Source organism: Gossypium raimondii, chromosome 4 (genome assembly GCF_025698545.1).
Source record: "Gossypium raimondii isolate GPD5lz chromosome 4, ASM2569854v1, whole genome shotgun sequence".
Lineage (NCBI taxonomy): Eukaryota > Viridiplantae > Streptophyta > Magnoliopsida > Malvales > Malvaceae > Gossypium > Gossypium raimondii.
The window spans coordinates 10,304,668-10,322,862 of NC_068568.1; the positions used below are offsets into that span (position 1 = coordinate 10,304,668).

The 18,195-nt window shown below is 34.5% G+C and overlaps 3 protein-coding genes across 3 annotated transcripts; 2 read left to right on the forward strand and 1 right to left on the reverse strand.

Moving 5' to 3' along the window:
* Window positions 1-228: 228 nt before the first annotated feature.
* On the forward strand, window positions 229-1,243 carry LOC105779649 (steroid 5-alpha-reductase DET2). The gene has a single exon (XM_012603497.2). It carries the CDS (start codon window positions 367-369, stop codon window positions 1,141-1,143), a length of 777 nt encoding a protein of 258 aa, XP_012458951.1. The 5' UTR covers window positions 229-366; the 3' UTR covers window positions 1,144-1,243.
* Window positions 1,244-2,495: 1,252 nt separating this feature from the next.
* LOC105779648 (acetyl-coenzyme A carboxylase carboxyl transferase subunit alpha, chloroplastic) lies at window positions 2,496-7,898 on the reverse strand. The gene is made up of 12 exons (XM_012603496.2): window positions 7,721-7,898; window positions 6,886-7,241; window positions 6,725-6,799; window positions 6,071-6,178; window positions 5,784-5,944; window positions 5,580-5,694; window positions 5,341-5,495; window positions 5,056-5,107; window positions 4,905-4,973; window positions 4,503-4,580; window positions 3,292-4,432; window positions 2,496-2,932 (listed from the first exon to the last, which is right to left on the reverse strand). Coding segments are annotated over exons 2-12 (2,283 nt in total). The 5' UTR covers window positions 7,213-7,241; window positions 7,721-7,898; the 3' UTR covers window positions 2,496-2,930.
* An 8,072-nt stretch (window positions 7,899-15,970) lies between these two features.
* Window positions 15,971-17,579, forward strand: LOC105779051 (ataxin-3 homolog). Its single transcript, XM_012602802.1, has 2 exons — window positions 15,971-16,054; window positions 16,851-17,579. Exons 1-2 carry the CDS (start codon window positions 15,971-15,973, stop codon window positions 17,577-17,579), a joined length of 813 nt encoding a protein of 270 aa, XP_012458256.1.
* Window positions 17,580-18,195: the final 616 nt, after the last annotated feature.

Consider the following 18,195-nt stretch of genomic DNA (forward strand, 5'->3'; position numbering starts at 1 on the left):
ACCGTTAAAACTAACGTGGATAACGAAATAACTAATTACCATATAAATATATACATATCGATTTTTAACAATAAAATTAGATGAATGAAATTTTTAACAACAAAAAAATTTAATTTACTCTTTAATCTTAGATGTTAGAGAAATCAATTTAAATTTTTAAAAGAAAAAGAATGATAATACTATTACCGAAAAACAGTATTAAATTGCAAAGTTAGCCTTAAGTGATAGTAATTGGTGTAGGCAGAGGGACAAATAGGTAAGGCAGCCGAAGTACCGAAAAGTTTGTACTCACACTTATTAAGTAGCATTACCTGGGATTCAGATCCTTCTTTCTCATCTTCAACATAGAAAAGAGAAAACAAGAAAATGGCCTCCGATCAGACCCTTTTTCACTACTGCCTCCTCACACTTTACATAATCGCCTTACCAACATGGATCAGCCTTTACTTCCTCCAAGCCCCTTACGGCAAGCACAACCGCCCTGGTTGGGGTCCTACCATCTCTCCACCTTTGGCTTGGTTCCTCATGGAAAGTCCCACCCTCTGGCTCACTTTCTTTCTCTTTCCCTCCGGCCAACATTTCTACAACCCTAAATCATTCCTTCTCATCTCCCCCTTTCTCTTTCACTACTTCAACCGCACTGTCCTTTACCCTCTTCGCCTCTCCAGGAACACCACCCAAACCAGGGCTTTTCCGGTGAGTGTAGCTTTTATGGCGTTTGGGTTTAATCTTTTGAACGGTTATTTGCAAGCCAGGTGGGTGTCGCACTATAAGGACGACTATGAAAATGAGGAGCTGTTTTGGTGGAGGTTTCTTGGTGGATTGTTAATTTTTGTAGTTGGTATGTGGGTGAATGTTTGGGCTGATAAAGTGTTGGTGGGACTGAAGAAACAAGGTGATGGTGGATATAAGATCCCAAGGGGAGGGCTGTTTGAGTTGGTGAGTTGCCCCAACTATTTTGGGGAGATTATGGAGTGGTTTGGGTGGGCGTTAATGACATGGTCTTGGGTGGGGTTTGGCTTCTTTCTCTACACTTGTGCCAACCTGATGCCTAGAGCTCGTGCCACCCGGCTTTGGTATTTGGAGAAGTTTAAGGACGATTATCCCAAAGACAGAAAAGCTGTGATCCCATTCATATATTGAAGATTTGATATTTGTGTTTATCCACATATGATTGATTCGGTGATCAAGTTGTAGCTTTTTAATGGTTTGATTAATAAAAAATCGAATTTCTTTTCTGTTATATCTTGTTCTTTGCTCAAACCATAAACAAAAAAACTAAGCATTGGGCTACAATTAAGTGCAAAATTTACAGGTACAAGAATATTGCCCATTATCATCAAATAACATGCTATCGGCGAAATAATGTCCTTGCTGGACGTGGAATGCAAATTCAGAATTTGTGCCAGTGTGTAGAGGTCATGACAACGATATTGTGGACTATCTACTTAGGGACAGTTGGAGCCGGATGGCAGAACTGGATGACAGTTGGGACCAAATTTAGTACCATGAGCATGGGATGCATAATTTGTCCTTGTTGGACGTGGAATGCAAATTCAGAATTTGTGCCACAGTGTGTAGAGATCATGACAACGATATTGTGAACCATCTACTTAGGGACAGTTGGAGCCGGATGGCAGAACTGGGTGACGGTTGGGACCAAATTTGGTACCATGAGAATAGGATGCCATGGATCGGTAATCCAGGTAAAGTTGGTGCAAAAGCTGGCATAAGGAATCACATAAGCGAATGGGTCTTGAGCATGGTTGCCAAACTATAGGAATTAAGAGCATGGACACAAGGAAACTGGAAGTGGAATTTGGTGAATGACTGCAGGATGCTCCTTAAAGGTTTCGAGAGGATCATTAAACATGTGTTTTGTTTAGGGAATAGGAGTGCCGATGGATTGGCAAGACTAGGTAGTAGCATGCGGCTCCAGCCACAGTTGAATACCTCTGGTTTGCGATTTGATGAACATTTGTAATGAACTAACAGAGGGTGTGAGTTTTTTTTTTTTTTTTTTCTGTTGTTAGAGCTGAGACTCAGACCTGTGTTTTAACTTTTGAATGCACCTTTTCCTTATCAGAAAGAAGTCTACACTAGAATTGTTCATGGAGTTTCTATTCTTTAGCAATGCGAATGTGAAAAAGCGATGGCATACTCGCACAAAATGGTTGAAAGTGCGATTCCTTTTTTACTCATCATAGCATGTTATGAAAATTAAAGCACCTTCAGAAATCTGTAACAAATAGCATTGAACCCCTAGAGAATACCCAGGCAAGCATCATCCTATGAATGGGGATCACCTAAAAATAGTAAAGCATAGATCTTACTCCTCAACAAAACAAAACAACTTACTACTACATGAAACATATTTTGGACAAAGCGGAACCAAACATTACAACACCTTGCATTCCCATAGACTACTGAAGGAAACATGATTCTGCCATAAACCCGGCAGAAAAATATTATGTAATAACACAGATAAAACAGGGTAAAAAACAAGAGGTGTTTATTCCTGACATTTGGAAGTGTGCCATTGGCTATTCAGTTTCCCCTAGCGATCACACAACTATACAATGTTCTTTGTCTATGAGTAAAGAGAAACAAACACATTCTACCATAAGCAGGACAAAAAGTAACATCCAAAGGGAAAAATTTTATCAGCTCTAATTCAGAACGTAGAAATTCAGCTTAGAAAAGAAAAAGAAAAAGAGACTGGGCAGTAATTGTTCGTCATAACCAATCAGTGTTTTAATAGATGCAAAACCTTGTGTCCTCTGGCCTGCAGAAGAGTGTGGACTTGGTGGCTCTTGCAGGGCTTGAGTTTTTGAATAATTCATCTGATGCAATTTTAGTTCTTCAATCAGACTTCAAACACCATCTCTTTCTATAACATCTACCTCAGTAACATTCCGACAGAATCAAGATCCTGTAGTACAACATATATTACAAAAGAATACAAGTCAATAGTACAAATCAAATAAATAGTGAAGTTCGTAAGATTTTATGCTAACCAATCTATAAAAAAAAAAAGCTCATTTATGATTATAGTTGTAATGAACAACAAAAATGCCAAAGTATCTAGACAAATTTTAGAGATACGCATTTCTTTCCCTAATTGTTATAGACAAGAAATACTAAACGTCATTTGAGTGTCAACTAGCTATAATTATTCCAAACCTTGTTCTAAATGGTATATATCCTTTAGCATCCAAATAAATAATGTCAGGAATCTCAATTGTTCATCAGAAAGGAACCAGATAATGTAAAATGCAAGGAGCTACATACACTGAGCGAAGCTGCTGTTTGCACCCAAATTGATCTCTAGTCTAGGTTCCTCATACTTGGTTTCCTTTTGCAAACTTTCATCAGCCCCAGCAGAAGACTGTTCGACTTCAGAATTTTTTTCCTTCAAGTCTTCATACTTCTCTATTAATTCTGAAGAGATGATAGCTTCAGAAAGTCTTTGCTTTATCTGCTTTTGAATAGCCTCAATCTTACTTTTTGACTCAGTATCAGGTTTGTTTCCTGCCCTTGCTATCTCCAGCTTCAACAACTCAATCATATTTTTCAATTCCGATGAACTGACAACATTTTCAATTTTCTTGTTAATTTCTTCATTCAAATGATCCACCTTATTTTTGAAGACTGAGGGTGAATCTTTCTCACTTAGGACTTTTTCATTAGATTTTACACCCTCAACAACCAAACCAATGGACTTGAGAGCGCTAATCATTTCCAGTTCTACTTCTTTCCTCGTATTCAGAACTTTGTCCTTAAGCCCTTGATCTAAATCAGCAAAGCTGGATGAACCTGAATTTTGAACCTCAGCCTTCAATGCTTCAAGCTTCTCATTTATCTCAGGCCGACTCATGATTTCATTGAATTTCTTATTAACTTCTTGCTTCAGTGTAGCAGCATCTGAGAGACTCTTGGCTTTAGAAAACTCCTTCAGCATGTCAAGCTTATATTGTAGGGTTGGGTGATTTGGAGCTGCCGATAGCTTCTGGTTGAATTCATCTTTAAGCTTCTCAATCTTATCCCTTATAACAGGATTCATGAGTTGGTCCCTTGAATTTACTTTTGAAACTTCTTCTCTCAGCATATCAAGCCTGTCCTTCAAGCCTGTGGCTTTGATGGCCTCAGAGTATTCATGATCAACCTCCTTTTTCAATTTTTCTATCATGTCCTTCAGAGCCATCTCAGGAGGCTTGCTGGATGATTCCTTGGCTTTCAAGATTTGCTGTTTCAGCTTTTCAACCTCACCTTCCAACTCCTCATTTGGGGTTGTACGAACAATTTGGTCCTCCTTTTTCATATTGACCTTTTTCTTGGGATCTACCTGGGCATTTTCTTCGAAGCCACCCAGTTTTCTGAATTTATGCATGCGATGTTTTAGTAGCTTTTCTGTGTCCATTGCTGTGAGCTCCTGCAGAATGAATTTTATTAATATATTATAACATGATTCTCGATGAAGAACAACTGTTAGTGGAACTCACATCCATTGTTTCATTAATTGCGGCTTTTATTTGTTGTGAAGTCCAAGCTGGATCTGCATGGGCACCACCCAGTGGCTCCTGTCAAAAGTAAACAATTGTCAGATGCCATAGAGATTAACATGAACTTCCAAAAGGAAACAACAAATCTGGAGCAATATTCAACCATTAAAGCTGTTGAAAGGCAAATACTTTGAAAACCAAATACAGCATTTTCATCAAACATCAGAGATAATATGCTAAGGATGGTAATAAAATGGTTTCAGTAATCAACTCTGTAACAGAGATAATATATGGTTTCATTATCATATATTTTATCTAGAACTAGGAATGGAGAAACCAAAAAAGAAAAGGAAAAGAAGAAAACTAATTAATTGAAGGCATGATAGCAACAATGTTAATTACAGGAATGATTCCATCACAAATTTGCAGCCTGCACAACTCTGGGGCAGTAATCCTTAGCTTCTCAGCTGCCTGCATATAGGTGAAAACCTTAAATACTCTTTTTATAAAAGGAAAATCAGTAATAAAAGATAAACCTAAACTGCTTTCAAACCTTAGGCGAAGCTTTTGCAGTCTTCCACAAAATTGCAGCACAAGCTTCTGGACTATACCATTAAAAAAATTAAATTAGAGGAAAAAAAGAAATACCAGCACATGTAGAAATGGTATTTAAAAATGATCAACATATACAAGGAATAAAATACAACCTTACCCAGGTACAATGAGGAAATAAAAAGTTCTAACAAATTGCAATTTCATATATTGTGTGGGTATGGAAGGGCAGATTGTATAGATTTAATTGACATTCAATAAAAACAATATTGGAAAACTCAAATACCTGGCAACATAAAAGACTGCATTTTCCAGCATTAACAATTTATTAGCACAGCCAATGGCCAAGGCACCACCAGAGCCACCTTCCCCAATAACAATAGAAACAATTGGGACCTTCAGACCAAACATGGTCCTCAAATTGTGGGCAATAGCTTCACCCTACATGAACGTAACGCATAAAAACCAGTTGAGCTAACATTAAAAGTCAATTCGGTACACTTTAGAAAACAATAGTCCTCATACTTGACCCAGCTCCTCAGATTTAAGGTCAGCATAAGCCCCAGGAGTGTCGATAAAAGTAACTATAGGAAAACCATGATGATCTGCATAATACATCATGCGTAAAGCCTTCCTGTAACTGTAAGCATTTCTTAAATATCAGTTATGAGTGACATAGATTCCCTCTTTCAAACGTAAAATCCAACATGAAAGTTTCATTCAACTTACCCATGGGGCGTTGGCATTCCAAAGTTGCGGTGAATATTCTCTTTAGTGTTTCTACCCTTTTGCTGACCGATAAACATGTATCGCCTATCATCGATGGTTCCTATACCAGTAACAATAGCTGGATCATCATACCCTGATCGATCTCCATGAAGTTCCACAAACTGGACATAGGAGAATATACAAGACATTTATTAAAACAATTCTTCACCTTCTGCACACTGGACATTAAAGATAATTTTGATGGAAATTTGCAGAATTTAAAGCTAAAGGGCATGTAACCAGCAAACCTTATCGGTAATGCTAAATATATGATCAAGGAATGTAGGTCTGTTGGGGTGTCGGGCAATGTGTACACGTTGTATAGGGGTCAGATGTCTGTATAAGTCCTTTAGAGCCTGAAATAAATAACAGAAAGGATGAGAAGAGTTAGCTGGAAACCACAAACATGACGAAACATCAATATCTTTGACAGGGCATCAACACGAAACAGTGGATGAGCCTTTTTCAAAACATTGAATTAAGCTCCGCCTTTATTACGTAAGGTATCAGGCTTACGTAAAGAAGAATCATAGATTTTGGAGTTTAACAGTATAGAATTTCAAGCAAGTATATAATTGTTCCATTATTGATCATCCTTTGCAATAAGTGAATGAATCCAAAGCCAAAATCAAGAACAATAATAAAATTTTACATAACCAGTAATGAATGCCGTAGCAAAGGCAACAGAAAACTTTTATTGCCCAATATGCAGAGTAGCACTTCCTGGCCTAATATTCAGTTTTCGCATAATTCAATTTAACACACGCATACTCAACTTCACTCTCATTAACAGGCTGAAAAGGTATTGGTTCAGACAGTTATACAAACATATAACTAGAAATTTTATTACTGCATGGAAACAACCAAAGCATTCCCACAATGTCACAAACTTAATACTATACCTGTTGATACTTATTCTCCAACAATATAATCTGATCACTGAAATCCAAACCAGTTTCATTTGCCATTCTCCTCACCTGCATATGAAACAAGAACAAAAGTTACAGCAATACTGGCATGTTATTATCAACAAAATCAGCAATCACTGAAAGTAAGGAATTACATCAATCATCTTCTTCTCGATTTCAACAAGGGGCTTCTCAAAATCCAAAGTAACAGGCTTTTGCTTTTCTTTCAAAGGCTTGAAATGGGAGAGATGAGTTAGGACTCCGCCTTTCACATTTGGATCCGGATCTGCAGGCCATGGATAATCATGCTTCTTCCCTTTCTTCAGCTTTGCAGCTACAGTTGCATCCCTTTTTTTCACGGAAAATGGTGCCTTCCCTAGGGTTTTAAGAGGGATGCCGCTCACGCCGTTACTGGAGCTTCGAAGAAGATCCGAAGCTGAAGTTCCAGTAAATGCAGCTGAAGAATACGCTATCGAAGCCATCACACTCCAAACTTCGATTTCTCCAAACTCTATAAAAAAAATCCAAACAGTCAAATGTCCAAATTTCAGTCTAATAATTAGAAAATTAAAAAAAAGTCAATTTTCTTGAAATAATTTAAACAGTACTGCTAAGTAAGATAAACGAGGAAAAAGTAGCAAAAAGCATAAAATAATAATAATAAAGAAGCTCCTAATTTAGCTTTCCAACGATTACACGAAGTAACATTTTGATCTCTGATTTTTACCAAAAAAAAAAAAAAACTCCTAACCAATCCTTCTGAATACTTAGTTTACACTAAACACATATCTGAGCTGAATAAGCACATTTCAAACTGAAAAGAACACAAACTTGAAACCTCATTTCGTTCTTTCCCTCCATTTTCTCAGCAACCAAGCAGATAATCATTCAAAAACAGAAAATAAAAGAAAGAAAGCGAGACAAGTAACAGTAACGATATATGAATCAGCATAGAACAAATTAAATTACAAAAAGAGAAGATGAAATTACCAGAGAGCGAACGAAAAGGAGACGGAAAGAATCGAAGATCTTTGGAGAGAGAGAGAGAAGATCCGAGAAAAAGAAAGAAGAGGCGAAAGAAATGAGTTTGAAAAGGGTGAAGAAGAGAATGCGAGTATTAAATTTTTAAAGAGAAGAAAAAAAAGAGAGAGAGAGCTTCGTGGAGATCGTCAATCAAAATGCCTTGTTTTACTAATTACTAATTAATTTTAATTTTAACCTTTACTTATTATTATTTTTCTTTCATGTGCTCATTGTCGATACTACTTATGTGACAAAGAGGGCAGATATAAAGAGCCAACAATTTTCGGTTAGGCCGTTGAAGGAAAGAGGTGACTTGGTCTTGTTATTCGCACGTGTCGCAGCCCATGGGCTCGATTGATTCGATGACCCTTTTTCTTGGGCTCGCCCCGGAGTCCGGACACCCCTTTAAGATTAGATTCCTTTTTTATTAATAAAATCAATCATTTTAAACATTATTTTTTTTAAATAGCTCTCTCACAAAAATTGTTGATAAATTCTTTACTAACATCAATCCAATTAAAAATTATTAAAATTTTATTAATAAATAAAATAATTATACTATGAAATACTTTTATATGAAATTAATAAAAATTTAAATTCATGATAATTAATTTTAAATATTTAATTTTACCCTTTCAACTAAAACATCATTCCATTTTTATTTTAACTTTTAACAAATATATTTGTTAATAAAATTTCTATACATAATAAGGTGTGTCATAATCTAATATTTATTATTGAATTAATAAAAGATATTGTAATTGAACATAATAATTATTGTTTCCATAATCAAACTAAATTGTCTGGTCAAATCGATTGGATCAAGAATTGGTCAGGGCACCGATCTGAAATAAAATGTTGAATCGGCTGACTTGCAAATTGATTGAACCGACTAGACCGGATTAAAAAACTGATTAAATAAATTCTTTTTATATTTTAATTATTTATTCTATTAAACTAAACAAATTAAACCAAAAGCCCACATTCTAAAAATCTTGATAAAAAATAGGAAAGATGTTGGATCACTTAATAAATAGAACTTTTAGCTAAAGATCCAGGAGGATATATTTACAAAATAAGAAGAATTTTAATACTGCATAGAATGTATGTAAATAAAATATAAGATAATGATATGAGTAATAATTTAGTTTTAAAAATGCGGGGATCATGAGTTGGAGTCTACTTATCAACCCAGTTGATTGAATTCAATTTTGATGCCTAAACCATGGAAGAGTTCATGGGTTCACTTTTTAGCAATTATGACTTCTTCAGTTTAGGGATTAAAATTTAAAATGAAATAAGGGACGCCATGGTTGGGAATGTCAATTGTGTTTGTTAGAGTAGGTAAAATGCAGAGTGATTAGTTGATCCATTTTAGAAAATATTAATAATTAACAAGAGTTGACATTATTTTGTTTCTGTCAAACTACAGAGTGAACAAATTTTGAAAGAGACACGGAATTGCAAAGTTGCGGCTTGTTTCTTCTATTTCGACTCCAACCGTCTCTCCCACATCTTCTCCATTCGTTGCGCTTAACCATTATAGTTGTTTACGTCCTTTTGGATGTGGAAGTAAGCTGATTGAGCTTAACAATCGATATAGACCGTCAAATGCTCTGCAGAAAAAAGTGAGCTGTAATGCATGGGAAATGTGTGGGATTACTTTCTACACCAACAACTAATTAAGAAATATACTTGGTTACTTGAGAGCAGAGCATATGCTCATGAGATAGTATGCCTCTCTCTTTTTCATCTTCTTCATTACGCTAAACAATGAATAAAGGCGAAACCGAAAACATCATCATCGTCATCTTTAGCAAGTTATATGTGTCAGCATCCTTTGCACGTGCTGAGTTACCCCGCATAACGGACGTCGAGCCGACTGCCGAGCCAAATAAAATTGAAGTCAAAAGGGCTTTAGGGTTTGACAATTAAAGTTACCAACGAGTTAAGGGTCTATGTTTACTACTTTGAGAATCTAATTGACTGGTTTGTGGGCAATGGAGGGCTGTTGTACCATGAGGTACAGAATCCAAGCTTTGCGCTGTCCACTGCGTCAACACGGTGTTGCAAGGACCTTTCTTCTCCGAGTTCGGTTTAGCGGCGCTGGCTTCCTATCTTGACCCCAAGGAGCGCCAAATGATGTTCCAAGGCACTCCGCCGCCTCCCGTGGCGATTTCCTCTCTGAGGATTCCCACAATGTCTCCCCGGCGGCGATTTCAGTATCCAGGTTCTTCTTTCTCTTTATCCTTTTCCGTTGCCCAAATTGGTGTAGATAATGGTAAAAATCTATAATTAAGTGTGAAAAATAATGGTTTCCTTGTTGAAAATATTAGAACAATTAGTTGCTCATAATGTGGAAAGATCGAATAAGAAAAGAGTTGGGAATTTCGGGTCATTTTTTGTATCTAAGATTAAAAGAAAAAAGAGTTTTTTTTTTTTTTGGTCATATAATATCATAAGCGTTGAACGTTTAGTTCTTCTGAAGTATCAGTAACTAGGATTAGCTATTCAGCGACAGAATTTGTTAGATGAACACATGGATGATTTGAATGTTTCAGTCAGTTTGCTTCTGGTATTGGGTTTTACTTCTATTGACTTCAATATTATGATTGTTTCCATAGGTTAAAATTCGAACTTCCTGTTTATTTTCTTTATGTTTTGAAGTAGATAATTTCATATTAAGTTTCTATTTGTGTCCTGTTAGATAAACAAGCATGAAGCATCCCAAAAAGTTATATGGCACTATCCAACTATGTGTTTAACATGGAATCCATTTATATCTTCATTTCATGCGAACTGAATCCATTGCATTTTTATGTTTGATCCAGTGGTTTTCGGTTATATCATCTTGGCCAACTTGCCCTTAGATGCACGTATGTGGTGAGTACAATTCATGTGGTGTGAACGCTTGAAATCTACATGCATATTTTAAATGTATATGCATCTTTTATTCCTGGATTACAGATTGCATTCATTATGTGGATGTAATTGGTACTACTTCTAGTCAAAATGTTAGCCTCACTTATCTGGCTTTCCAATATAAGCCGGATTAGTACTGTGAAACACTTTCTTTTAGTGTTCTTGTTGTTGACATGGAAAAAACTTGTACATTCCCAAAGAAGGTGTGTGCATGCGTGTCAACTGAGGCAGGATATTCAATATCTCATGCTTTAATATGCTCATCCAGGAAATTAAAAATGAAAAAAGAGAAGCATCTTTTTTTTATCGTAGTGAAACACATGAGAATCTCAAAATGTATTTGAACCAAAAAAAAAAAAAAAAGAAAAGAGAGAGAATCTAGACATGTACATTACTTCTGGCCTATTACTATTATGTTGTTATCTGGTGGTGATTTGGGTGCTTATCAGGAAGTTGTGTAGGATAAGACATTCACCATAAAAAAAATTTATGATAAATTGGTAAATTCTGTTTATGGTATTCTTCAATCTTAGTAGGTTATTGGAATCTACGGTTGGTTTTTACATATAATGTATTATATACATCCTATAGACAAAGAAAAAGAATAAAATAGATATGGTAAAAAAATTTCACCTCCATAGACCTTAAGTTTAAACATGTTGCCTATTATGTGAATATATCAAGTGTGAGGTTTGAGGAGCAATTCATAGATATCTGGAGGATATCATTAGGAAGGTTAAGGCTCCGTTTATTTGTCAGTAAAATGTTTTCCAGAAAATGATTTCTGGAAAATGATTTACTTTTTCTGGAAATGATTTACTTTTCTGGTGTTTAGATGAATTCGTGTAAAATATTTTCTGTTGTTTGGCAGATTTCTTGAAAATATTTTCCGAAAAAGTTGTTTTTACATATATTAATAAATTTACATATATATTATTAAATTTATATTTTAAATTATTTTACATATATTGCAATGATTTATGGATAGATAAATAAATAAATCAAATTAAATATATAATAATACTCAATTATTAAGCTAGAATATTAACCGTCATAAATTGAAAACATCCAAAGTCAACTAATAATATTATCCAAATACATAAATAGTAGTATACCACACAATAACAACATTGTCCAAATGCATAACTAATATTACACCACATTTAAAGTATATATATCTTCAACCTTGAGACAATTTTTGAAGCCAAATTTTCTATACTTCTTACTTTTAACTAAAAAAGCTTTGGCTTTGGATTCATGACTCACTAGATAATCAAACACAGAACATAGGAAGTCATCATCAAATCCTTCTTCCTCCATCGACATCACTTCTTCGTAAAGATGTGGTGTCTTATCCGCAGTAAGTTGTTCCAAAGCATTAGCAATTTTGCCAAGTTGTTCACCCACAAATTTAATTTGTTCATCAACGACACTTTCTTGAACATTTTTTCTTTTACGTTTGGATGTTCCAGATGAAGATACTTTTGTTCTTACCTCTTCAGTCTCTTCATTGTCGCAGTCTATAAGCACTGAATCTTGGTTACCATCATCCAAATCTATATCAGCAAATGTTCTGGCAAAACTCCCTGTTGCCATATCTTTGCCAACAACCAAAGTCATTTCATCATAATGATCAATGCTTTTATTCAAAAATGGTTCATACTTCTTGTGTGCTTGTTGGATAGTATAAACAATTAGAATAACAAGCAAAAAACAATTGAAATATACTTAACATATATATACATATATTACCATCACTACTGCATCATATGTCGTTCTATCACATGTGATCATTTTCATGTTCATCCCATCCAAAACCACTTTCACCTCGAATTTTGCATATAATCTGTCACTGATTTTTTACAGTTCTCAAATAATTTTCCACATGCTTCACATCGCATTGGACTTGGAATCTTTTAGAAATAGCTTCGACAACTCGATTAATAGAAACTGCTTTGAAAGTATTAGAAGGTTTATTTCCTTTATGGGCCTCCTCTGCTAGAATTTCAAGAAAAACATGTTCCATCGATTTTGTCTACCTGAATTGCTTGGAGGTCCATTCTTTGTTACCCTTACCCATTTGACACTAATAATTGTCATTGTCAATCATTTCAATATCCAACAAGCTTAAAACATAATAAATTCAATATATAACAAGCTTAAAACATAATCAATATCTAACAAATTCAAGACATAATAATTTCAAAATTCAACAAACTAAAATTTCAATATCATTATCCAACCAGCATTAACAAAAAAAAATAATTTTAATACTAAAACATACATAACATAGAAACAATAACCCTAAGCCCTAAACCTACCTAATATTTCTAGCCATATAATCAGTCCACACAGTTTGTGCAATTTCGTCTCTCTTAGCAAACCATTCTCTTGCTTCTTCTCTTTCTTCTCGCTCCGTAAGAGTTGAAATTATCAAATCAGACTCAGACTCCTCGTATAATCCTTGATTAAGTAAATCATTAGGATCAACTCCCATTATATGATTATGAATAATACAACAAACCAAAACTATATCTACTTGAGTTTGAAAATTTCAAAATGGTTCAACATCTAATACACGAAACTGTTTCTTCAAAATCCCAAAAACACGTTCAATAGTGATTCGCAATGATGAATGTCGAAGATTAAAGAGTTCCTTTGCATTTTTAGGCCCCTGAGCACTAAACTGTTTTAAATGATATCGGACACCACGATATGGGGTAATATATCCATTTCAGATGCCATATCCAGCATCAACAAGATAATATTTACCTACAATTTTACAAAACATAATTAATGCTAATAAATTATGAGCTTACTAGAACTATTTGGTATTTAATGATAATTATTATCTTCCGAAATTCTTAATTCGTTTGGGTGTGAAAGTGCATCACTTAAAATACGAGAATCATGTGCACTACCTTCCCAACCAACTAGAACATAGGAAAATTTCAAATCAAATGTAATGGCAGCCAATACATTTTGTGTCGTCTCCCATTTACGGCTACGAAATCTTCCTTGAATGCTAAGTGAAACGGATGCACGAACATGAGTTCCATCTAATGCTCCAATACAATCTTTAAAATAAGGATAAAACATTGGATTGTTTTTTATTCCACTAGGAGTCGACTCATCAGGTGATCTAATAACTAGTTTATACAATTTCAAAATAGCTCTCAATACAACCCTAAAGTTACGGTGAACTGTCTCAGTTGATCTATAATATCTAGATCCAATCACTCGAAACCTTACATTATGACCAATTATATGTAAAAATATAACTACTTGCTCTCTAATATTCACAGATTTAGTTGATCGTAACAAATTATTCCTACTAAGAATATCACACAAATTAAAAAAGGTAATTGGTCTCATCCTAATCACATTAATACAATGTTGATCACCACTATATAAAATACTATTAATATAATTTTCTCTTTCATAATCTCGATTCACACAAGGGTGAGAAGTAATTTCCTTCCTAGTTTTTAATTTTTTAATCTAAAGATCCCTAAAAGCTAAAACTGAAGCCACGACTCTGACAATTGTATTTTGATCTTGACTATGATCCATCTACACAAAATAATGCCACACAAATATCACATATATGAATAAAGCTACCATGACTAAAGTGCATACATACATATATTCATTAAAATTGATTATTAAGGTGTCAACAAAGAATTTTAGGCTATCTTTTGTTTGAAAGTATTTCCTTAGGTGCTGTTTGAATTATTAATTTTTCTAGATTTTCAGATCTGTCTTCATATCCTCTTTCTAATTGTTTCTTGTTTTTTTTTTGTTTGTTTTTTTTAATGGTTGGCCTAAAAAATAGTGGATTAGGTCATGCCCTTTACTTAATCCTCAATCTTGGAAGAAAACCAATATTAAATTCCATGTAAAAATCGGTGTTTGATCTTTGTTTTCATTCGGATAGTTGCTATGCTTAAATTAATGGAAGGGCAGGCCAACTTAAATTAAAAATTGATATGACTTTTAGAGAATCTCCCAATACATTACATCATTTGTTTCTAAACCCACAAGTTCTTTCAACCTCAAAAATATGAGAAAATCCAAAGAAAGAAATGAAGCAGCAACAACATTTGATATATGGGATTGTGGCAGCCAAAAACTATTGTGGCATCAATTGGTTAGAATTTGCATCTATAAGCATTATGAGACTAGCCAATTGTCGATATGTATGACAGGTTTCATATGCAAAGTTCTCCCACTCCACTAACCTTATCTTTATATGTACAGAAGGTGCGACTTTTAAAAGTTAGTACTTTTTAACATCCTAGTTTCTGCAAGCAAAAATATTTTCCATCAACGCTATAAAAGAAATACTTTAATAATTGAAGCCTAGATACCAGAAACATCCAAAAAAATTTCTGGCATGTTTCAAGAAATTGCTTGACAATTGAATCTGTTCTACCCATTTCCAATGGAAAAGTATTACTTGAAAGCGCCTATCGCGACCTTGCTTGCATCGCCACCAGCTGAGTCTCCTTCAACTATGAAAATCTCTACATAATGTAACCATAAAGATAATTTTAGACACTCACAAGTAGCAAATGGAATGCATTATCATTTATTTTGAAGCATGTAGAATCCACAAAAATGAAAAATAAAGTCCTAGTTAACTTAATCCCTCAACCAGTATAATTTCATTCTTTAAGAACTGAATTTTTTTGAAAAGATATGCTACATGGCTTGGTTCAGATATTTGCTATTTTAATTATAATACTAAAACCAAAAGAACACCAAATATCTTGGTTCTTAATATGGAATTCCAGAACCTAAAACATCCTATGCAATTGCACATTAATACCCCTCCCAAAGTTCAAGCAACATAACATCATCTAATCGTAGGCAAAAATATTTAGAGAGAAACTACTCTTTGCTCAGGTGCAAAAACCATTCAAAGGGAAAAAGTTCATAGAAGTATGTACAACAAAACTATATCTCATGTAAGGATGTTGAGAAAGAGAAAATAATAAAGACAGAAAAACCTTCAACAACGGGAATTTGAAAAATACTACGCATTAAAAAATATACCATATTTTTGAACAAATTATACTATTCAAAAACTATCGGTGACCAATCTTGAATAAAATTGCAGCCAATTCTATCTAGATAAAGTGAGAAATAGAACCCTAAAACTTTCTTCACCACAACTATACATCAAGATTTTATAAACTGATTAACACATGCAAAGCAATAAATTGGAAAAAGCTCTAATTTCGGGGGTCTAAAAAATCAAAATTGGAGAGATTATTAAACGATGAGTTAACAATGATAGGGGAAAGTGTGCTTGGAGGGGTGAAGGAAGCGAGAAATGAAACGATTGGATTGCAAATTTCCAAACAATATTTGCTGGTTTTTCGTATCAACAGAAAGGAACAAGAAAAATAAATGAAAAATAAAAAATAAAATTCAACAAAAAGGAAGATTACCAGTCTTGCTTTTGCGGTAGAATCTCTGACGCTTTTAGCCGAAGAGGAACAGAAAATTTTCTAAGAAAGAAAGAAATTTGGCTGAGAAAGAATGAAGGAAGGAAAAAGGAGATCTGCCTGAGAGCTTTAGGAAAATGTCTTACAGAAATTGAAATGGTAAGACAATTTCCCAAAATGTAAACCATTTTACCTGTGTTCTGAAATTCATTTTCCAAGTGGAAAATATTTTCCAACAAACAAACACTGGAAAACTAAGAAAACAATTTTCAGGAAATGAAATACTGGCAAATAAATGTACCCTAAATTTAAAAACCCCGTTGGTTTCTCTTCAAATCAGTGCGCTAGGAAGTTGACATCGGCCACTGCTGAGTTTAGGGTATTAGAAGCAACTTGGCACGATAATAAGAAGAAAAAGATAGACCTTCCTTAGTAAAATAATGACATTTCAGTATCCATTCATGCATCCCCAAACACGTTTATCAAGTCAATATTCTTACTTGTAGGGTGTCCATGATTTGACACATAGAATTGAGTTATGCACTTTACTATTTTCTTCTTCTTCCGGCATTTAGTTTTGAAAGGAGTCCTTTTTTTTTCTGTTGGCTGCTCAAACAAGTGATTGTGAATGTGTCATGTGTGATCTATTTTTGAGATGACTTGCTTGTGACGTTTTGTAGCTTTGTCCTGATGATAACTATTCTGAAAATTCTTGTTCATAGGTTTTGCAAAAGGCTTTAGAAGTATGGGATTACCAAAATAATCCCCTCAACTGCCCACTTGCTGAGCCAGCCCAAATTGACCCTGAGCTGGAAAATGCCTTCATTTGTCATCTGCATGACCATTGGTTTTGTATCAGGAAAGTGACTGGAGAATGGTATAATTTCAACAGTCTTTATACAGCCCCAGAGCACTTCCCTAAGTTTTATCTCTCAGCCTATCTGGACTCATTAAAAGGAGCTCGCTGGAGCGTTTTCCTGGTGAGGGGAAACTTCCCGAAAGAGTTCCACATTTCTTCCACTGAAGCTTTTAACGGTTATGGGCAGTGGCTGTCCCCTGAGGATGCTGAAAGGATAACTAAATCATCCAACATAATACAGGCTCCTCCAGAAAGAAACAATACTCAACAGCATCCAAATCAGTTGGATGAAACAGATACGCAAATGCTTTTGGATATGGAAGATGAGGACTTGAAGGCTGTAATCGCTGCCAGTCTGATGGATTCTTCCTTTGCCGTAGCCATGACTGAGGCTAGCAACCCTAAATCTGAAAACGAAGATAGCCCGGAAAAAACTACAAAAGCAGCAAATTTTCTGACATATTGGACAAGTGACAATGGTTCATGCCACGTTTTAGATGGTTTGAGCAAACATATTCGGCTCGAGGTTGTTTGCTGTGTAATGTATATACATTCCTTACACATTTTCAAGTCAGAATTTAACATTCCTTAACATATTCAATTCTAGCCGTGCCTTGCCAAAACGTTATATAACACTAAGAGGCAGAAAATATAAAAATTTTCAAAATGGTTCTGATAGAAAATGTCTCACTTAACTGTTTTTTAAGGGTGAAATTACGTGTGAAGTCCCTCTATTATAGGGACTGAATTAAATTAATCTTTCTGGATCAACTTAATTTCGGTACTATTGAAAAGGAAAATCAAATAAAGAGTTAACATTTATTATTTTAAAATTAAAATTGTTTTTTTCATTTACAATTCAAAACAAAATATTTCATCTACAAAATCATTAAAAAACTTCAAAATATAACTTTATTAAGCAGAAAATGATATTTTTTAAACCATAAATATTAATTGATTGAAATTTAATTTTTTTAATTTTTTTAATGATACAAAGGTAAAGTTAATCCATTTAATAATAAAAGAATTAATTTAATCTAGTGAAATATGAACGTAGGGTGTTTGGGGTTGAGACAAAAGCCATAACTTGGTTCCCCACAAAATGCTGTCCTTTTTTACCATTGTCTGTCTGATCGTTAAACGTAATGCTACGATAATGACGTTGCTGACTGCCAAAACTAAGGCCTTCTATCCAAACCCGAAACCGA